We start from the raw sequence: 22,939 nt of genomic DNA, 5'->3' as shown, positions 1-22,939 counted from the left end.
GAGTCATGACAGAACCCCCCCCTTAAGGGACAGCTCCCAGATGTCCCTCAATACTAGGATTCAAAGTCCAAATGAAGCCGGGAGGGTGGAGGGGGTCTGGAGGAGGGCCAGAGACAAAGCCGGGAGGGTGGAGGGGGTCAGGGGGAGGGCCAAGGTCCAAACAAACATGAGGGTGGAGGCGAGGACTGGAGCCCACTGGAGGCCAGGGACAAAGGCAAAGGCGCAGGCTGGAACCTGCTGGAGACCGGTGACCAAGGCGTAGGCGTTGTCTCAGACTCGCCGGAGGCTGGCAACGAAGGCATAGGCGCGGCCTGGAACTCACCGGAGGGCGGCGACGAAGGCGTAGGCGAAGGCAAGGGCGTAGGTGCAGGCTGGAACCCCCTGGAGGCTGGTAACGAAGGCGAAGGTGAAGGTGCGGGCTGGAACCCCCTGGAGGCTGGCGGCGAAGGCGCGGGCTGGAACCACCTGGAGCCTGGCGACGTAGACGAAGGCGAAGGCGAAGGCGAAGGCGCGGGCTGGAACCCCCTGGAGGCTGGCGGCGAAGGCGCGGGCTGGAACCACCTGGAGGCTGGCGACGAAGGCGTGGGCTGAGACCCACTGAAGACCGGTGGCGAAGGCGTGGGCTGAGACCCACTGAAGACCGGTGGCGAAGGCGTGGACGGAGACCCACTGGCGACCAGACCACTGGCTGGGAAACCCTCAAGGTTCTTGGCCGGACCACCGATGGAGTTTTGCCGGGAGCTGGTGGTCTGAGAGCCGATGAAGGGTCTCTGGCAACAAATGACCTCGGCCGGACCCCTGACCGAGGAGCAGGCAGTGGACTTGGCGTGAGACTCGGCCGGGCCTCCGACCGAGGAGCAGGCACTGGGCTTGGCGTGGGACTCGGCCGGGTCCCCGATCGAGGTGCAGGCACTGGGCTTGGCGTGGGACTCGGCCGGGCCTCCGACCGAGGTGCAGACACAAGACTTGGCGTGGGACTCGGCCGGGCCTCCGACCGAGGTGCAGGAGCAGGCGCTGGACCTGGCGTGGGACTCGGCCGGGCCTCCGACCGAGGTGCAGGAGAAGGCGCTGGACCTGGCGTGGGATTCGGCCGGGCCTCCGACCGAGGTGCAGGAGCAGGCGCTGGACCTGGCGTGGGACTCGGCCGGGCCTCCGACCGAGGTGCAGGAGCAGGCGCTGGACCTGGCGTGGGCCTCGGCCGGGCCTCCGACCGAGGTGCAGACACAAGACTTGGCGTGGGACTCGGCCGGGCCTCCGACCGAGGTGCAGGAGCAGGCGCTGGACCTGGCGTGGGACTCGGCCGGGCCTCCGACCGAGGTGCAGGAGAAGGCGCTGGACCTGGCGTGGGATTCGGCCGGGCCTCCGACCGAGGTGCAGGAGCAGGCGCTGGACCTGGCGTGGGACTTGGCCGGGCCTCCGACCGAGGTGCAGGAGCAGGCGCTGGACCTGGCGTGGGCCTCGGCCGGGCCTCCGACCGAGGTGCAGGAGCAAGACTTGGCGTGGGCCTCGGCCGGTCCTCCGACCGAGGTGCAGGTACTGGCCTCGGCCGGTCCTCCGACCGAGGTGCAGGAACTGGCCTCGGCCGGTCCTCCGACCGAGGTGCAGGAACTGGCCTCGGCCGGTCCTCCGACCGAGGTGCAGGAACTGGCCTCGGCCGGTCCTCCGACCGAGGTGCAGGTACAGGCCTCGGCCGGTCCTCCGACCGAGGTGCAGGTACAGGCCTCATCTGGACCGCCGACTGAAAACCACTGGCTGGTGTCGACCGGACCGCCGACTGGGGGCCACTGGCAGGTGTCGACCGGAACGCCGACTGGGGGCCACTGGCAGGTGTTGATGGGGTTGAGACTGAGGCCTGGACTGGGAGCTCGGCTGTGGCTGAGGCTGAGGCCTGGGCTGGAAGCTCAGCCGTGGCTGAGGCCTGGGCTGGAAGCTTAGCTGTGGCTGAGGCCTGGGCTGGAAGCTCGGCTGTGGCTGTGGCTGTGGCTGTGACTGCGGCCTGGGCTGGGAGTTCGGCTGTGGCTGTGGCTGTGGCTGCCGCTTCCAAGGCCTTTCTGAGGTTATCTAGCACCGCTATCATCTGAGCGATCCAAGGGAGTTCCTTCATCCAAGGCCTAATAAATAGTTCTTGGTCATAGTCCGCTATGGCCTTTAGCTTCTCCCCGGTGTCAGCCGGGCCACTCAGAATCTCCATCAGTTCGATCCCCAGCCTACAAATTACAACACTGTCTGGTAGGTCCATTTCAGGTCCAGTCATTCTGTCGCGTCGGGGTAAAAGGGAAAACAAAACGGGACAGAAGCGCATGGACAGGAGCATGGATCAGGAACAAGGAGCAGACATAGAACATGAGACAGGAGACAAGGAAAAACCAAAACACAGAACACAACAAGACATAGAAAAAAAGGACATGAATCAAAACCAAAAACCAGATACAAGAACAAACAGAAACAAGAGTCATGACAACTCCAAGGTCTCTTGGAGCGGTGAGCCCTGTATTGTCTGCATTCCCTAACTCACACAAGGAGGAACAGGTTAAATTTAAACTGAGTTGAATTAAAGGCCAGAATGTGTTGCCGTCCAGACACCTCATATTCCCCCCTTCAAGACCCTTTAGGTCTCGAAAAAAAACCTACAAGCACATCTGCAATAATATACTTCTATCCAACTCCTGTCGCAGTATGTCTGTTTTCAACAAAGGGCTCCTCATCCAATCCCATTGCTAAGTTCAGAGTCCTAATTTTGTGTTTTTGTGAACTGCAATTTGGGGAAACTAATTATTTAGCTTCTTATTAGTCTCTATAGCACATTATTTTAAGTTACTTTATGACTAGATAAGCTCAGTATTTATCCTAATTAGGTCGAATTCGGCTACCCTTAGCCTCATCTGCAGGACTTCCCTTAGGTACACTTTTTCAGCAAACTCTGAAAAATAGTTTGTATTTTCGAAATCTTTGCTTATGACTTCTTATGTGTAGTTGTAGGGGAATCTCACAGATCAGCTGTTGCTTCCCATTCCAAAAATATACCCCTCCTAAGGAGTATCAAAAAGAAATAGGAAACCTTACTAATCAACTATGGAGCATCCATGCCTTCAAGCCAATCCAGGCGAGGAGACTCCTTTGTAATTTACAAGTACCAATTACCATTTATACTCTAATTGAATGACCATATGCCAATCGGTCATTGAACTCCAAACTTTTTACAGGTTCTATTTTCAAATATTATCAGAATGTATATATCACGATGAAGGTATGAGAAGTAAAACCTAATTAAAGTGTTAAGATTATTGCTCATTCCATAGCTCATACATCACAGGATTACAACAAAACACAACACTTTCCACATCATGACATATGGATACACAAATGAGAACACAGAAATCGGCCGGGCCTCCGACCGAGGTGCAGACACAAGACTTGGCGTGGGACTCGGCCGGGCCTCCGACCGAGGTGCAGGAGCAGGCGCTGGACCTGGCGTGGGACTCGGCCGGGCCTCCGACCGAGGTGCAGGAGCAGGCGCTGGACCTGGCGTGGGACTCGGCCGGGCCTCCGACCGAGGTGCAGGAGAAGGCGCTGGACCTGGCGTGGGATTCGGCCGGGCCTCCGACCGAGGTGCAGGAGCAGGCGCTGGACCTGGCGTGGGACTCGGCCGGGCCTCCGACCGAGGTGCAGGAGCAGGCGCTGGACCTGGCGTGGGCCTCGGCCGGGCCTCCGACCGAGGTGCAGGAGCAGGCGCTGGACCTGGCGTGGGCCTCGGCCGGGCCTCCGACCGAGGTGCAGGAGCAGGCGCTGGACCTGGCGTGGGACTCGGCCGGGCCTCCGACCGAGGTGCAGGAGAAGGCGCTTGACCTGGCATGGGATTCGGCCGGGCCTCCGACCGAGGTGCAGGAGCAGGCGCTGGACCTGGCGTGGGACTTGGCCGGGCCTCCGACCGAGGTGCAGGAGCAGGCGCTGGTCCTGGCGTGGGCCTCGGCCGGGCCTCCGACCGAGGTGCAGGAGCAAGACTTGGCGTGGGCCTCGGCCGGTCCTCCGACCGAGGTGCAGGTACTGGCCTCGGCCGGTCCTCCGACCGAGGTGCAGGAACTGGCCTCGGCCGGTCCTCCGACCGAGGTGCAGGAACTGGCCTCGGCCGGTCCTCCGACCGAGGTGCAGGAACTGGCCTCGGCCGGTCCTCCGACCGAGGTGCAGGTACAGGCCTCGGCCGGTCCTCCGACCGAGGTGCAGGTACAGGCCTCATCTGGACCGCCGACTGAAAACCACTGGCTGGTGTCGACCGGACCGCCGACTGGGGGCCACTGGCAGGTGTCGACCGGAACGCCGACTGGGGGCCACTGGCAGGTGTTGACGGGGTTGAGACTGAGGCCTGGACTGGGAGCTCGGCTGTGGCTGAGGCTGAGGCCTGGGCTGGAAGCTCAGCCGTGGCTGAGGCCTGGGCTGGAAGCTTAGCTGTGGCTGAGGCCTGGGCTGGAAGCTCGGCTGTGGCTGTGGCTGTGGCTGTGGCTGTGACTGCGGCCTGGGCTGGGAGTTCGGCTGTGGCTGTGGCTGTGGCTGCCGCTTCCAAGGCCTTTCTGAGGTTATCTAGCACCGCTATCATCTGAGCGATCCAAGGGAGTTCCTTCATCCAAGGCCTAATAAATAGTTCTTGGTCATAGTCCGCTATGGCCTTTAGCTTCTCCCCGGTGTCAGCCGGGCCACTCAGAATCTCCATCAGTTCGATCCCCAGCCTACAAATTACAACACTGTCTGGTAGGTCCATTTCAGGTCCAGTCATTCTGTCGCGTCGGGGTAAAAGGGAAAACAAAACGGGACAGAAGCGCATGGACAGGAGCATGGATCAGGAACAAGGAGCAGACATAGAACATGAGACAGGAGACAAGGAAAAACCAAAACACAGAACACAACAAGACATAGAAAAAAAGGACATGAATCAAAACCAAAAACCAGATACAAGAACAAACAGAAACAAGAGTCATGACAACTCCAAGGTCTCTTGGAGCGGTGAGCCCTGTATTGTCTGCATTCCCTAACTCACACAAGGAGGAACAGGTTAAATTTAAACTGAGTTGAATTAAAGGCCAGAATGTGTTGCCGTCCAGACACCTCATATTCCCCCCTTCAAGACCCTTTAGGTCTCGAAAAAAAACCTACAAGCACATCTGCAATAATATACTTCTATCCAACTCCTGTCGCAGTATGTCTGTTTTCAACAAAGGGCTCCTCATCCAATCCCATTGCTAAGTTCAGAGTCCTAATTTTGTGTTTTTGTGAACTGCAATTTGGGGAAACTAATTATTTAGCTTCTTATTAGTCTCTATAGCACATTATTTTAAGTTACTTTATGACTAGATAAGCTCAGTATTTATCCTAATTAGGTCGAATTCGGCTACCCTTAGCCTCATCTGCAGGACTTCCCTTAGGTACACTTTTTCAGCAAACTCTGAAAAATAGTTTGTATTTTCGAAATCTTTGCTTATGGCTTCTTATGTGTAGTTGTAGGGGAATCTCACAGATCAGCTGTTGCTTCCCATTCCAAAAATATACCCCTCCTAAGGAGTATCAAAAAGAAATAGGAAACCTTACTAATCAACTATGGAGCATCCATGCCTTCAAGCCAATCCAGGCGAGGAGACTCCTTTGTAATTTACAAGTACCAATTACCATTTATACTCTAATTGAATGACCATATGCCAATCGGTCATTGAACTCCAAACTTTTTACAGGTTCTATTTTCAAATATTATCAGAATGTATATATCACGATGAAGGTATGAGAAGTAAAACCTAATTAAAGTGTTAAGATTATTGCTCATTCCATAGCTCATACATCACAGGATTACAACAAAACACAACACTTTCCACATCATGACATATGGATACACATATGAGAACACAGAAATCTGTCTAACTCTTCATAACAAATGAGCATATCATCCTGTTGTATCCACTGAACAGTTGCTCTTCAGCAGCTTTGCCATTTAGAGTGGCATGTTATCCAAAACACTCCGAATCGATTAATTCCTTCCAGCTTTGTATATCTACTCATACACATCTGTCATGTCATACTAATCTCCTGATGTAGCCTAAAATTAGCACTTAAAAACCACTATACAACCCCAGTTTCTTCAATATCATACATTTTCCAAATTTCAAATGTTTCAATTTCATTTCTTACATTCAGTCTGTAATTTTGCATCGATAATTTACTGATCCCCATTCAAAGTTTGGACACTTCTGCTGTGGACAATGTTACTGCTTTTCTCGGTTCTTGTTATCAACAACTCATCTGTTGTTTCATCCACATACTAATTAACATACATCAAATAACATTTTTATTCAACTGTTTTTTCTTAAACTCCCGGAAACAGTCTATCCTGTTTCCTTAAAATCATGTTATGAATTGGTGTCACTGGAGCTTCTTTCGTATTCATTGCCTGTGAGGACATTTCCGACATCTTCCCCTGGTGCTCCAGTGCTTCCAACTTCTTGCTCCTGGAGAGATAGATGTAAAAGCAGCTACCTTTGGAGATGCTCTGGGTCAGCAAAACCTGTATGAACTTCATATCTGTGTACCACTACACAGACAGGTAGACATTATTGATATTCAAAATTTAGTGTTAACTACAACATCCTTTCTTGTTCCTAGAAAGAAAACCTCAAGTTATCGCCACATTTTCAGCTGCCTGATCAGACGTGTTATTACATAATTGCTTATGGGACATGAGGAGATCCATTGGTCAGAAGTTTTACAGCAAAATCATCTGAAAAGAAAATCAAGTTAGGGTTAATGAGGGGTGTATCAAATAATGTTCTGTTGGTTTGACGAAGTATCGGCCACTTTCAGATATGGATGTGGTTCTCCATCCGGACCTGCAGGAAGCAAAGCTTGTCTATTAAGGGCTGTACATCACCTTTGTTAGTTCCACAGTCATGCTTTGGTTAAAGGAGTAATTTTTCTCCTCCGGGAGAAGCATGCAAAACACGAGCAGTTAGATAACACATGATTATATCAGCTATGGCCTGTGATGGAAAAATTCCTTTTCATTATGGGTTGATGAATTTTGAACTATTTTGTTGAATATGATTTCTTAAAAACATTTATCTAACTTGCTTCATGTGACTGATATCTTATGCAAATGTATGAACACCTAACCTCTGCCCTATATGATTGTAAGAGAGTCACGAACCAGCCAAAACTCAGATAGAAAGTCGCCCTCTTGTCTCATGTTCTATGTCTGATAATTTTATGCTTCGCACAGAGTCCCAGGTCATGCGTCATGAAGTTTTAACTTTATGTCTTGTGTGGATGAGAAGCCTGTCTGATTGGGATAGTCGTATGTACGTGTGTGTAGCTTAATCACTGCTGGCACCGAGAGTGCTTGTCTCTTCCCCTGACCTTGTTGATATCTGTGTATAAAATTGTGAACACTCCTTTACTCGGGGCTCATTCACTCAGCTCATGAATTTGACTGTGTGGTGAGTCCATCTGCAGATGGTTGGATTAAACTTACCGAAAAGACAGATCTGACTTTACTCTTTTATTGACAGAAATTTCCACCACAGGCCATAACTTTTTGGAAAAAGCAGCTGTTACCGCCCTTTGACAAATTTTCAGAAACTTCAAAAGAATATCAGTGGTTTGAGAGGCCTAATCAAGCTTGATCTAAGTCAGTATATTTAAGTCAGTAGAGGTTATCTCTGCCTCACAAGTCAGTCAACGTCAGTCTTGGTCAAATGTTTCCCCCATGTGTAAAGTCATACATAGCTTGGGAGATCTCCACAAAATTATAATTCCATGGACAACAATAGCCTGTTAAATCCAATAAGGCAATTGTATGTTTTCTTTCATAATTTTTCAACATCCAAAATTGTCTGGACGTGATTGGAACCCAATTCACGACCCTCCGGAGTATAATAGCGCTTTAAATTTAACTTCCCCCCTTGCAACATGGGCTTGCCCATTTGCTTCTTGACACCATCTGGTGGTTTTTCATCCTCTGGGGTCGGCAAATATTCAGCAAAATCTACTGTAGTGCGTCTAGCTAGAATGACATCCTCCCATTCCTATAGCCCCTGACGTTCTACAAATTTATCATGACCCTCCTTTACCGTGGTTGTATTGAATATTTATTATTTTACCCGTAGCTTGACTTTGGAACCTCTTTTGGAAAATAAAACTAATTTAATCAAAAAGTAAACCAGTCTAACAGGCTGGTTATTGAGCCATAGCTCAACTTGGAGGTCTTGTATACAAAACAGCCATAGCGTCTATGTGGTCTAAGTCTAGATGACAAGTCCTGTCCATTCCACACTAATCTTCAGTTTCTCTTTTGTGAGCATAGCTCAGCTTGCTGTTTTCAGTTATTTATCCATTGCTATATTTATTTTATTTACTAATTACTTTTAGAATGATCTGGACCATTAAGAAGCTATTTTAATTCATATCTCTTCTTGTAATTTTCACTCTACTAAATTAGGTATATGATGTGTGAGGCGTCTCTATGTTCCTCTGCCTGTATGTAAACCGAACAATTACTAGGGTTCAAAACTAAGGGGAACACTCTAGAAGGTTCCACTGCAAAGTAAAAAGCCTTTGGAGGAGTTCAAGCCACCTGTCAGGCTGGGGCAGAAAGAAGGACTCAGATGCAGAATAGGCAGCAGTATGGTCAAGTTTTATTAATCTGATTCTGTAACTCTCCAGAAAGAATGACAACGAAATCGCTATGAAATACTGTGAGACAAACAAGACATACAACATGAAACACAGATAAACAGAAAGCGCTCCAACAGGAGGAAAACCTACCCTATTCTTGAATATAATCATGGATATCAAAAGTTATCAAAAACAAAAGGTCTCCGAAGAGAAAGCGCAAAGGCTATGAAAATTATCTACTCTGTCGTAAGAAAATTATTCAACAAAAAATTCACTCGCAATGAGGAGAAAAGAAAGGCTATCAAAATTCAAACTTCAACTCAAATACTAACCAGAAATTACAAACCAAAAATCACTCTTCTCGAGAGGACAAAATGCAGATAAATAAAACATGAACAATACTTATCAATTCATGGGACAAGGTTGTGGATAATGGCTTCGGTAGACGACATAAAGACGAAATACTTTGGCAACGAAGACAGGGGATGACAGAGACTTTATACACACGAGGGAGGGGAGCACAGGTGGAAACAATCAGGAATTAGGGATGACGTCAGATCGGGGACACAAGAGGAAGGGCAAGTGACCTGAAATGAGAGGAGAATTATATTCAAAATAAAACATGAATTTCACAAGACAGATCCCCAGACAAGACAACCTCACCGCGATGTGACACCACCAAGGCATGTGGATCAGGTACATCTGCTGGAAAGTCAGCCAATCTTCATTCACCGCTCTTACCCCGTGCACAAAGACATACAAGTCATCTGGTTTCTTTACAGGCAACAATGGTGTGTTGCTCTGAGGACTCTTTGTTATCTACAAGACATGTGATTTTAGTAGCCCTTTCGTTTGTGATATCGTCCCCTGGATTACCTCTTCCTCTGTTGGGTACTAGTTCTTCCATGGAGGCCAGGTTCTGGGGTGGAGCTCGACTTCTGCCGGTCAGGTTGACTTCCCTAGTCCAATGTCCGTGCTGTGTCCGTAAACAACCATTTGTAGTTGCCAGTCCTTGGTGGAGATCATCATTTTCATGAGCTCCTGGTTTTTACTTTCCCAAATGGCAGAGTTTTCTTTCGTTGGAACAGAAGCGGCATCCTCTGTTCTGCCATCATTTCTGTCACATGTTCTTGTTCATAATCCTTGACTAACAATTTAGTCACGTGTAGGATGCCTCCGTCAATGTCATGTTCTTTGCCAAGAAATTCATCCTTGTTTGTTTTCATGGGTGCTTCTTGTGGTCCCACAATTATGCAACTGGAGCTGAGCGGAGTTTGGATTGATTGGTGACTTATCCATTCATCTGAACCTGACTGAGCCGCACACCTAAAGAACCTGATTCCTCCGCAAGCTTTCCTTCTTTTTTTCTATACTGTGTTCCCTGAACACCGTGTCACCCTGAACACTTCTTAAAAAACCATGGAGTAAATTTGCAGACTGCAGTGAGACCCCGTAATGTATCGCCCTAAAAATTGTAACTTTTCTGGACTTGACTGTCTGTGAGGATAGAAGGAAATAGAAATAAAAGTTCACCAGCTCCTTCTGAGAACCGACAACTGTCGCTGACGTCTGTTCCAGTCTTTCCACTGTTTATGTCCTTCAATAATTATAAACCAATTCAGACATCAGATACTGAATCATCCAAGATTAAATCAAATCCTATGCTCAAATAATAAAATCGCTATCAACAACCAATGATCTACTATAGCTGATCAGTCAATTGCCAAGCTCTACTTGTAATTCTTCCCTTACTTGTGTTCCCCATGTATATGCAATAACACTGTGTGCATGTAAATGTTGTCGCCTTAAACGTCTGTGAGTTTATAAGCATGTGTGTCTCTGTCTTCTTAGGGTTATCTCAAGGGGGTGTATCCGTGTGCATGTCCTTAAGGGGTTTGTGGATAAGATCGCACTAGCCTGACAGATTTAGCGTGGGTCACGCAGGCGGATGACACGAGCAAACCTAACCGGTATCCTGGTGATTGTCATACGTCTCCCGACCTTAGATGTTATGCCTTCTTTCTTGGACTTTCGCGTCCCCGGTATATAGAAAGAAGAAAAATACAAATGATGATGGTTTCATTTATAGAGCAAGCCAAAACTGTCAATTCTTTATCATCATCCAAATTATTTAAATAATATGCAGGTTTAGTTTAACATCATTTATCATGTTATTAAGGCGGATCCAATTTATTTCAATAAACTCAAACGTAAAATCATTAAAGCTTTATACAGTTGCATTGGTTATCCGTATGTAAGTGTGGGAGGGGGAGTAACTCCACACTCGCAGCGACGCTCTCTCTGTCTGCGCGTTCACACATCAGCTGTTTTCTCTGTGTCCTCTCTCTCTGTTACATGGACACGCGCACTCTGAACTCTCTGAGGTTGAGAGGAGTTCAAAGACAACTGGATCAACTCATTGTCAATCCTAAATCAACCCTTCTTATCTGCCAACATTCAAACCGCAATTTTAGGTCAAAAACTACGCCTTAAAGAACTATAGCTAGACTCATGACCACTTTATCATTTATAAATTTCAATGTAATCATTTGCTCTGAGGAGGTGTCTTTAGAGCAAAAGCAGTGTGTATGATTTGGTTTTACTCCCTGTACAAAAATATCCAGGCTCTACTACATATATGTCTAACTAATAGACCTTGGATAACCCAAAATTCCCCAATATATTTAAATACCCAATCCTGTCAGTACTATGGTTTGGTGTTTGTCACTAGTGTTGCACTGATACCATTTTTTGGGCCCCGATCCGATATCGATACCTGACCGTGCAGTATCGGCCGATGCCGATACCATACCGATACCATTTATATGAAGAGCTGCATACTACTTGGATGTAAAGTCATTGCCATCATGGCTTTGTAAGGCTGCTGCTGCTTACCTTTGTGAAACAGGAAAAAGACTAATACAAAGTGAATCCAGTAGAACTTTTTATTGCCTACCTGGTATGGATGACAATAGGTGAATAAACTAAAAAAGACAAGTGAAAAATCTAGAGAAAATAGCAACGTCTAGACAAGTAAACTTACCTTTGACTTCGGGATGCTCCAGTTGAGCAGCATGCTCTCTATTGCTCCTGCAATAGCTTCGCCGGTGTGTGATCCCTTGAATTCATTCGCATTAAGTACTACGCTTTCCTGAACGAATGTTTCCATGTCCACCCAGTGGGCCGTCAAGCTAAGCAGGGAAAGTGGGGAGACTTGGCTGCTCCAGATATCAGTTGAAAAGCTTATGGCCCCTACCTTCTCCATCTTTCTTAAAACAAGCTCAGTTACTTTTTGTTTTAGTGCAGGGATCGTCGTCTCCGTGATGTATTTGCGACTTGGGACCATATACTTAGGTACTGCGTGAGCCACAAAAAAACGGAACCCCATGCTTTAAACAAAGGAAAGGGGCAGGTTACAGAGAACAGTCATTTCGGTGATTTTTTCCGACATCTGTCTTGCTGCTTCACTCTTCTCGCCCCACTGCTCCTTGCTACGAAATGAACTGACCAGAGTTTGTTGCTGCTGTACACCCCGCTCTCGCTTGCTAGCAGTTGCTTCAGCCTCAAACTCTTTGTATTCGTTCACATGTTTCGTCTTCAAATGTTTTATTAGGTTCGTTGTATTGAAACTGGTCTGTTTAACTCCACCTCTCGAAACTTTCGTGCCGCAAGTCTTGCATATAGCTATTGTACTCGACGCCGTATCTATGCTGAAGTATTTCCACACCGCCGACATTTTCTTCTGGTTTGTTTTTCCTCCGCATGAAAAAGCTGCCCCGGCATTGGTTAAGAGTGGCTATTGGCCCGCTCTCATTGGTCTGGAGCAGGTCAATAACGATAGCTGATTGGCGTGCTTGGCAGGCATGCACAGTGATCGCGTGTGATAACACAACACAGAGCGTGATGAGCATAGCCGTTCTACAAGTAAAAGTTAGTGTTGGGAGAGAGAAGGCTGCTTTCTGTCACACCAGCATCGGTAAATGGTATCGGCGCCCTAATTGTTGGTACTCGCCGATGCCGATACCACCATTTTAGTGCCGATCGGGGCCCTGTCCGATACTGGTATCGGTGCAACACTATTTGTCACACTACTTCAATCATGCATTTTTAGCTGTCTCTGTATCTTCAGATCTTTTTAATGATTTATGTTTTAACTTTTACGTCAGATTTCTTTTTACAAATACTTAGGCTTGAGATATAATTTTTCTCTAATTGAACTAAATTTCCTTCACTTCGCACCAGGGCTTCCCCTCTAATATGTGGGGGCTGCCGTGCATAAAGGCCAATTCCATACTTTGACCAGCTACACCGGTCAACCAAATAAACAATTGTCCGTACGTCCACAAATGTCTACTTAGTGTACTCCTTGAACTTCTCCACCAACAAATCAAGCAGCATCCCCAGGTAATTACTCATCCCCTGCTTGATAACGGCCAATAACACCCCATTGGATTCCTCTGATCCACAGTCAACTAGGATGCATTGCCTTTAGTCACACAAATCATGTATGTGTGTTTTAATCTTATATTTGACTTACTATCAATTTCACCCTACTTTCTGCATCTTCTCTCCGCATAATATCCCTTTAGCTTCCCTCGTGCCTCTACTCTTTCTCTTTAGGGTGATCGATGTGCTAGTCATGCATAAGACTTATATGTTTATTAATAGGGAAATCTCCAAACTACCAATTCCTCCATTCCTTTGTTATACCACTAATTAACACCAATTAATATTTTCTTCGAGATCTAATTCGGATTTACAGTAACGACTTTAACTGGAGGTGAAAATCACCTATAAGGCAAAGGAAGGGCAGGAATCGTACTTCCCTATGGATCATCTATCTAATATTCTATCTTTTAAATATCACGTTATCAATACAACACCTATGCATTGTATATGATATATTCTAATAATGCGCATTTATATAGATTACTTATAATTAATTCCATGGACAAACAATCAGCTTTCACATCAACTTTAGCTGACTCCTAACCCTCACACACAGCTTCAGAGGACTCAATAAGCACTGAACACTACAAACCACTACCGGGCCCCCTCTTTCCTTTGTACGAACAAACACAAACACTTATTCAGCTGAATTTCATCAGAGCTCTTCTACCTAACACATACTGCAACTTGGTTTGTTGGACTCAGAGTATGGAAACCGTTTCTAACAGCCCACCAAGTGCTAAACCACATTAGATTAGAGTCTATGCGCACCCATGGACTTGTCGAATTTTCTATTGTCACAACCATAAGTTTGATTTGACATAACATTTCTTTCTCATTCTAAATTTGCTTTGTGGTCTTCATCATTTTTTTTTCTGTCCAGTCTTTTCTATTCTTTTCTATTATTTGAGACAACTGAACCATGCAGCTAATGAAGACCAATGCCCCGCATGTCTTATGACAATGTACACTTATTGCCTGCATCGGATGGCCATCAGTTCAGTCATTGCTGCCACAGCAGTTTCTCTTTTTCACTTATTCTCTTATTCTCTATTTCTCTTATTCTCTATTTCTCTATTGTCAGCAATCTCTTTTCTCTATATTGTCTGACCATTTCTTCTTCTTCTTTCTTCTTCATTATATATTTTTTTCTTTTCTTATTTTCTTTTCTTATTCTCTTCTATTCTTATTCTATTCTATTCTCTTATTCTCTTCTCTTTTCTCTTCTCTATTTGAGACAACTTAGCGCATAGGAAAGTGACTAATCTCACGCATGACTTCCAGCAAATGGCTTAGTGCCATACCTGCATCGTATTACCAATTAATTCACAAATCTCTACCGCATCAGTTTCTCCTTTTCTCTTAATTTAGAAAATTTAGACAGAATCGTATCAACAAACTACACACCTGTTGCCCAGTTTCCCCTCGTTTTGGTAATTTCTGGCTTGACAGATATTGGAAAACACACACACACAGTCCCATCCAGGGCTTGAGTTTGACCCCTGGAGCGAAATGCTCACCTTATTTGCCGGCTGGGGTGAAAATCAGTCTCTGGACTCCTGCCGTGTGTCCAAGTTGTCAAAAGCCATCCTGCCGACAACGCCACCTGTAGTTTCTGGGCTGTCTTCCTTAAAAATGCCGGCGTGTAGTAGGTTGATAAAAAAATCTGCGGAGGCAAGGCTGGGTGGAATGATAGAGCAATCTTTATTAAAACAGACTTGAGCCTAGTGTCCGAGCAGAGTGTGGCCCCACATCTGATGTTCTCCAATCTAGGGCAAAGTAATGCCAAACGTTTTTGCCCTTCTTGCCCTATCAGAACTCCTATGCCTTCGCTCTTAGGAATTCTACCAAGTGCCACCCCCTGTCTCTACTCGTGGGACCCTTCTTAAAGTCCCTTGGGCAGTACCTGCTTACTCCTAATTGGTCACTGTGGTGGGTTGAAGGTCCATCTATCCAATCAACTAGAAAAGGAGGTGTTCTATCTCCCATAAATGACCAAATCTGTTACTGTCACTCCTTCAGGCTTGTACTCCAGAATTACCTAGATGAGCCCTCTATCCTTTTCTGGAGATGTGCGTGTTTAAATATCATCCTCCATCTGGAACAGGAGTCAGGCTCCATTTTAGTCCTTATAGTGGCCTTGTCCCCTGCTAACCTTTGACCCACACAGCTAAATGCTGACTCCAAGGTCTCTTGGAGCGGTGAGCCCCGTATTGTCTGCATTCCCTAACTCACACAAGGAGGAACAGGTTAAATTTAAACTGAGTTGAATTAAAGGCCAGAATGTGTTGCTGTCCAGACACCTCACTCTCACACACCTTGGCACCTCTCTCTCTCTCTCTGACACACGTGGACAGATGTGTTCAGGGTACCTGAGAGATTCTCCTCTCCTGCCTGACTGTTGCTGTTCTTTCAGAGCGTCCGTTACACCCCAAAGAGAGAGTCCTGGAGCAGGCTCTGCAGTGGTGCAAGATGGCTGACCCGAGCTCGGCCTACCTGGTGGTGAAGAGAGTTCCTAAAGGAGAGGGCGTCAACATCCTCACCTGTACGGGCGACACACAACACTGAACATTCACAACCTCACTCAGTCATAACAAGCCTCATGTTGATCCTCACACACAGCTGCTGCTGTTGCTGCCCCTACTACTACTGCTGCAGCTGCTGCTGCTACTGCTACTGCTGCTGCTGCTGCTGCAGCTGCGGCAGCAGTACCTGTCTGTTTATCTTTCTCTCTGTTATCCTGTCTGTCTGTCTCTCTGTTCAGCCTATAAGAGTGAGATCATGAAGATCGGTCTGTTGAGGTGTCGTGAGGAACCTCCGAAGCTTCTTCAGGGAAACAAGTTCCAGGAGAGAACGTTCCAAATCAAAGAGCACAAACTGCTGCTGCTCAAAGACAAGAAGGTATGTTCAGAGAGGACTGTCTGTCTGTGAGAAGGGACGTTCAGAGAGGACTGTCAGTCTGTGAGAAGGGACGTTCGAAGATGACTGTCAGTCTGTGAGAAGGGACGTTCAAAAAGGACGGTCAGTCTCTGAGAAGGGACGTTCAAAAAGGACTGTCAGTCTGTGAGAAGGGACATTCAAAGAGAACTGTCAGTCTGTGAGAAGGGACGTTCAAAGAGGACTGTCTGTCCGTGAGAAGGGACGTTCGGTGATAACTGTCTGTCCCTTAGAAGGGATGTTGAGAGGACTGTCTGTCCATGAGAAGGGACGTTCAAAGAGGACTGTCTATCCGTGAGAAGGGACGTTCAGATAGGACTGTCTGTCCGTGAGAAGGGACGTTCAGTGAGGACCGTCTGTCCCTGAGAAGGGACGTTGAGAGGACTGTCTGTCCGTGAGAAGGGACATTCAAAGAGGACTGTCTGTCCGTGAGAAGGGACGTTCAAAGAGGACTGTCAGGCTGTGAGAAGGGGCATTCAGAGAGGACTCTCCACTGGTCTGGTCTGTGTTGTCCTCCGGTGTCCTGACTGCTCTGTGTTGTTGTTGTTGTTGTTTAGAGCATCAAACCAGAGAAGGAGTGGTCTCTGAAGTCCATGAAGATCTACATCGGCATCCGCAGGAAACTCAAAGCTCCGTCCAGGTAACACACTCACACACAAACACTCACACACACAGTGTGCCTGCTCTACATAAAGCAGATTTAATCCCTCTGATCATATTATAGATTAGAGACTTTAGATTATAGATTACAGATTAAAGATCATGAATTTTATATCATAGAGTATAGACTACAGATTAAAGATTATGGATTATAGATTTGCTGTTTTACGGCAGATATGTGTACGTCTGTCTTTCCCCATCCAGACATAAACTCTGAACTGAGTCTCTGAATTTCTTTACTAATGTTGTGGTGACTGAAAGTCAGTCACTTATATACATATTTCTTTTCTAGAAGTTATTTATTACTTGCAATCAAGAGTCACTCATCAACAGCACTTAGATGATGACTGAAGAGATGTTGTCTCTTCTCAGCCTTTATAATAGTAGAAACCAACATTTGTTCACAATTGTAGCATAATAACAATATTACATATGATCTCACTTCAGACAACATTCCAGTCATCTCCACATCCACCTCAGGATACACAAAACATTTCCCATACATTTCAACCAATTGTCCCGTGTCATTTGTCAACCTAAGGTTAAAACACCTATACAGAGGAAGAGGCTTCATCAATCCCCTCCAGGATGAACTCCTTATTTGAGTTCCTTGATGTTAGCCCTCACAGCATATCATACCATATACAATACATCCATTCATAATCTGCAACCAGATGGCTGTCATTAGTAGTGTTGTTTTTGGCGGCCTGTTTTAATTTTAGTTTTAGTCTTTGTGCAAAACTGTCATTTTAGTTTTTATTAGTTTTAGTCACGTCTATACTCTTTTTAGTCTAGTCAAGTTTCAGTCGACTAAAAGTCTGAGCATTTTAGTCTTATTTTAGTCAGAATTATCCATGACTATTTTCGTCTTGTTTTAGTCGACGAAAACTGATGACATTTTAGTCTAGTTTTAGTCAATGAAAATTGTACTTGTACTTGTACTCTCTTTTTAGTAATGCAATTTCTATCTGTGTGCTTGTCTTGCATTTGCAATGTCATTTGGTAACAGCAGCACACACACACACACACACACACACACACACACACACACACACACACACACACAAACAAACAGACACACCTCATGTTATTATTCATTATTTTTTTCTTATATTTATTTTTTTTTATTTGTATTTCTATGTATTTATTTTGTTTTCACACACACATACACACACACGGCTTGCTGACTGTTGCGTCCATCCCCATCAGTCCTCCCGACCGTCCTACCAACTCTTCCTCACATTTCTGTCCTAAAAACAGTGTCTGTCGCCGGCAAAAAACGTTAACTCACCGAGTGTTTGTAATGAAAATAAATCAGCTCTCCAGACTGAGACCTAGACAGCCTCTGTCCCCAGACGATCATGTAATTATGTAATTTAGAGCAAAAAATTAACTTTGTCACTTTTGCAGGATGTTTGGTGAGTCAGTATCTCAATCACTACACAGTATAACAGCATCCATATGATTATAAACTTTCCACGGGTTTAGACTGACAGGGGACACTGGAGGGAACACCGAACCCCAGCTGGCCAGCCATCGCTCCCTTTCTTTGTGCCAGACTTAACTCTGTGTCTTGAGTTATCGTTAACATTAAGCCACCGCTATGGAGGACTAAACATGACAAGTATAAATGAATAAATGAATAGATAGATAGATAGATAGATAGATAGATAGATAGATAGATAGATAGATAGATAGATAGATAGATAGATAGATAGAAAATATAACTATATAATATAAATATATATACACAATCTGTTTTTTGGTAAAAGGAGCAGACCAGCTGGCAGTGAACAGTTACAAGAAATAATGTGCAAATGAAAATGCGCAAATGAATAGGTAGTTCAAGCTGAGCGTTAATGTAACGCATAGAGTTATGGTGCTGTCAGTGTGACAGTAGAGTCAGTGGTAGAGGTGGAGTGTGAGGAGTGTCAGGGGGGATTCAGGCCTTGTTGATAAGGCTGACAGCAGACGGGAAGAAACTGTTCTTGTGGCGTGAGGTTTTGGTCCTGATGGACCGCAGCCTCCTGCCAGAGGGGAGTGTCTCAAAGAGTTTGTGACCGGGATGGGAGGGATCAGCAACAATCTTTCCTGCACGCCTCAGGGTCCTGGAGGTGTACAGGTCCTGAAGAGATGGGAGGTTGCAGCCAATCACCTTCTCTGCTGACCGAATGACACGCTGCAGCCTGCCCTTGTCCTTGGCGGTGGCAGCAGCGTACCAGATGGTGATGGAGGAGGTGAGGATGGACTCAATGATGGCTGTGTAGAAGTGCACCATCATTGTCTTTGGCAGACTGAATTTCTGCAGCTGCCGCAGGAAGTACATCCTCTGCTGTGCTTTCTTGATGAGGGAGCTAATGTTCAGCTCCCACTTGAGGTCCTGGGAGATGATTGTTCCCAGGAAGCGGAAAGACTCCACAGTGTCAATAGTGGAGTCACAGAGGGTGATGGGGGCAGGTGAGGCTGAGTTCTTCCTGTAGTCCACAACCATCTCCACTGTCTTTAGAGCATTGAGCTCTAGACTGTTCTGGTTGCACCAGGTCACCAGGTGGTCAACCTCCCACCTGTAGGTGGACTCGTCACCATCAGAGATGAGTCCAATGAGGGTGGTGTCGTCCGCAAACTTTTCAGGAGCTTGACGGACTGGTGACTGGAGGTGCAGCTGTTGGTGTACAGGGAGAAGAGCAGAGGAGAAAGAACACAGCCCTGGGGGGGATCCGGTACTGATAGTCTGTGCATCGGAGATGTGTTTTCCCAGCTTTACACACTGTTTCCTGTCAGACAGGAAGTCAGTAATCCACCTGCAGGTGGAGTCAGGTACGTTCAGCTGGGAGAGCTTCTCCTGTAGCAGAGCTGGGATGATGGTGTTGAAAGCAGAGCTGAAGTCCACAAACAGGATCCTGGCGTAGGTTCCTGTAGAATCCAGGTGCTGGAGGATATAGTGGAGGGCCAGGTTGACAGCATCGTCTACAGACCTATTGGCTCTGTAGGCAAACTGCAGGGGGTCCAGGAGAGGGTCGGTGATGTCCTTGAGGTGTGAGAGCACAAGGCGCTCGAAGGACTTCATGACCACAGAGGTCAGGGCGACGGGTCTGAAGTCGTTAAGTCTGGTGGTCCTTGGCATCTTGGGGACAGGGATGTTGGTTGAGGTCTTGAGGCAGGCTGGCACGTGACAGGTCTCCAGTGAGGTGTTAAAAATGTCTGTGAACACTGGGGACAGCTGATCAGCACAGTGCTTCAGGGAAGATGGGGAGACCGAATCCGGTCCAGCAGCTTTCCGGGGGTTCTGTCTCTTGAAGAGTTTGTTGACGTCCCTCTCATGGATGGAGAGAGTCGTCACTGAGGAGGGTGGGGAGGGGGGGCCCATTAAGGTGGGCATTGGTGGAGGTGACTGGAGTTGGAGCTGGAGCTGTTGGGAGGTGTTGTGGGGGATGGTTTCAGGACTGTCCCTTTGTCTTTCAAAGCGGCAGTAGAACTCGTTCAGGTCATTGGCTAGGCGTCGGTCGTTAATGGAGTGGGGGGCTTTAGGCTTGCCCTTTCCAGACAGACGCAGAGTCGTTAGCTGAGAACTGGTGTTGGAGCTTCTCAGAGTACTGTCGATTAGCCTCTTTCACCACCTTGCTAAACTTGTACTTCGCCTCTTTGAATCTGTCTTTGTCCCCACTCCTGAAGGCCTCTTCCTTTGCAAGCCTTAGCTGTCTGAGTTTGGCTGTGAACCAGGGTTTGTCATTGTTGTAACTCACCCTGGTGCGTGTTGGAACACAGCAGTCTTCACAGAAGCTGATGTATGACGTCACAGCCTCTGGACGGCGTGATAAGCATCCCTGACTGTGGTGTAACAGTGATCCAGAATTTCCCCCTCTCTGGTCGGGCATTTAACAAACTGTCTGTATTTAGGGAGATCGTGAGTGAGGTTACCTTTGTTAAAGTCTCCAGAGACAATAACCAAAGAGTCCGGGTTGGTCCGCTCCACACACAGTATCTGGTCGGCGAGCATGCGCTGTGCGTCCTGCACGTTGGCCTGCGGCGGGATGTAAACACCAACCAGAATGAATGAAGCAAACTCACGGGGTGAATAAAACGGCTTGCAGTTAATGATAAAAGATTCCAGGTCAGGAGAACAGTGCTGCTGGATCACTGTTTGTTGTTGCACCAGCCACCGTTGATGTACAAACAGATTCCTCCCCCTTTAGTTTTGCCGGAAAGTTCCGTGTCTCTGTCTCTCTTTGAAGCCTGCCAGCTGCAGCGCAGAGTCCGGAATTAGTCCGCACAGCCACGTCTCCATGAAGCACAGAACCGCAGATGAATGAAAGTCCCTGTTTTTGCCCAACAGCAGTTGCAGTTCCTCCGTTTTGTTGGGCAGTGAGCGCACGTTAGAGAGAAATATTCCCGGTGACGCTGTGCGTAGTCCGCGCTGGCGAAGACGCCCTGGCCCGTTTCCCTCTCCTCCGGCGTTTTGCTGCGTGAGCAAAGGTGAGCGCACCTTTGACCAGAATGTCCAAAATTTCCAAAGTTGGGAGGAGAAAACTGGGAAAAAGATCCTCTGGAGTTGTTCATGAGCTCTTCTCTGGTGAGAGAGCTCCGGGTATCATCGCAAAAAACAGAGTTTACGCACAAAACAAAACAAAACAACGCACACCAACACACCGAGGCAGCCGTCCGCGGCGCCATCTTGATGGATATAAATAAATACAGGAATAACTAAATAAATGCATAAATAAATGAATAAATAAATGCTGAAATAAATGTATAAATAAATAAATACAAGTATAAATAAAAGAATAAATGCTATATATTTATTTCTTCATTCTACATGTACTCTACATTCTTTATTTATTTCTGTATTTCTGTGTCCATATGTTAATGAGGTAGGAGGTCCTAACCTCAGTCAAGAGCATGATTGGTCAAATTGGAGAGCCAGACAAAAGCAAACGATTCCTGATCCCTTGCTCTCTGTAACATTGTAAACCAGCTCCAGTTAGCTTGATGGCCTTGACCGTGTGACAGGCTAACTGGCGTTAATTTTAAGTTGCGAGGGTCCCAGGTGTGCTGGTGGTGTGGTTTGAGAATCCCATCTGAAGAGGGGTCCTCGGCCATGTCCGCTAACCAGGAAAAACATTCTGCTCATCGCTCCATGTTATGTATATGTGTGTTCAGTTTGACTTGGCATTCATTCATTCATTCATTCATTCATTTATTTATTTATTTATTTATACTTACGTCAGGTTTAGTCCCTCCATACCATTAACATATGGACACAGAAATACAGAAATAAATAAATGTAGGTGAACAGAAATGTAGAAATAAATATAAAGCATTTATTTATTTATCTGTTTTATGTTTATCTATTTATTTATTTATTTATTCTTTTATTCATTTATTTTGTCATTTACGTTGCGTCTCATCACGTTTCTGTCACGTGATAAAGGTACGTTGACGACGATATTAAGTCATGATTTTCGTTGAGGAAAGCAACACCAGTCATTAGACAGAACACATACTGGAAACCCAAGTTTTCACCCTATACACATATTGATGATTTGTTGGGTTTCATATGCAAGAACAACATATCAAATTAATAAAGAGACATTAGAGAATTTCCCTCACACTAAACAGAGAGCTAAAGCTGTCTTCAGAAGAACCAAAAGCCAAAATTCATAACAAGCTGCAGGTCCGAAATCAAGAACTGGTGTGAACGGAGCCTGAAACCGTCTGTACGAGTGTTTCAGGTCACGTTCGTTCAGACACAGTAGTGTCACAACGTTAGCTTTTTTCCACTGTAAGAGGCTGCAGGTGTGTCAGTGTGCTGCTCTCCCCTCCTTCCACTGACCTCTGACACCAGTCATCATCAGCTGACAGGATGCAGTCGATCACATCATGTGTATTGTTATGACCCAGCTCGATAGGGGAAAAGGAAGCAACATAAAACCAGGCGTAATTGGTAACTTAAAGTTAAGTGAGTAAACTTAAAGTTATTTATTGGCTGGAAGCAGGATTGTCAAAAAAAAGACACACAATATGAGGAGGACTGAGGGCCTGCGAGTGCTATTAAATAAAACTCATACTCAGACTCATAAAACTGAGCTACTGTTTTTAAACAAAAAGAAAATAAAACCGCTCTGTCTACTTCCTTGTTACTGCAAACCAGCACCCCTTCACCTAATGGATCAAGCAACTACACGTGTGTGTGATCACTTCTGTTCTTATCTGGGCTTGGATCAATCTACAGAAGATTAAAAAGTGTCTC

General features: G+C 46.3%; 1 protein-coding gene across 3 annotated transcripts in view; it reads left to right on the top strand.

The window, feature by feature from the left end:
- Nucleotides 1-22,939, top strand: part of arap3 (ArfGAP with RhoGAP domain, ankyrin repeat and PH domain 3) — a 100,378-nt gene that overhangs the window by 71,190 nt on the left and 6,249 nt on the right. For all 3 annotated transcript variants that reach the window (XM_037076594.1, XM_037076593.1, XM_037076595.1), the window contains 3 exons: nucleotides 15,512-15,640; nucleotides 15,860-15,996; nucleotides 16,590-16,672. In XM_037076594.1, the coding sequence (XP_036932489.1) occupies nucleotides 15,512-15,640; nucleotides 15,860-15,996; nucleotides 16,590-16,672 (349 nt within the window). The remainder of the gene's footprint in view (nucleotides 1-15,511; nucleotides 15,641-15,859; nucleotides 15,997-16,589; nucleotides 16,673-22,939) is intronic.

This window comes from Acanthopagrus latus, chromosome 18 (genome assembly GCF_904848185.1).
Source record: "Acanthopagrus latus isolate v.2019 chromosome 18, fAcaLat1.1, whole genome shotgun sequence".
NCBI classification, from domain to species: Eukaryota; Metazoa; Chordata; class Actinopteri; order Spariformes; family Sparidae; genus Acanthopagrus; species Acanthopagrus latus.
The sequence above is the reverse complement of the archived record's forward strand: the minus strand, read 5'-3'. Positions and strand labels throughout refer to the sequence as shown.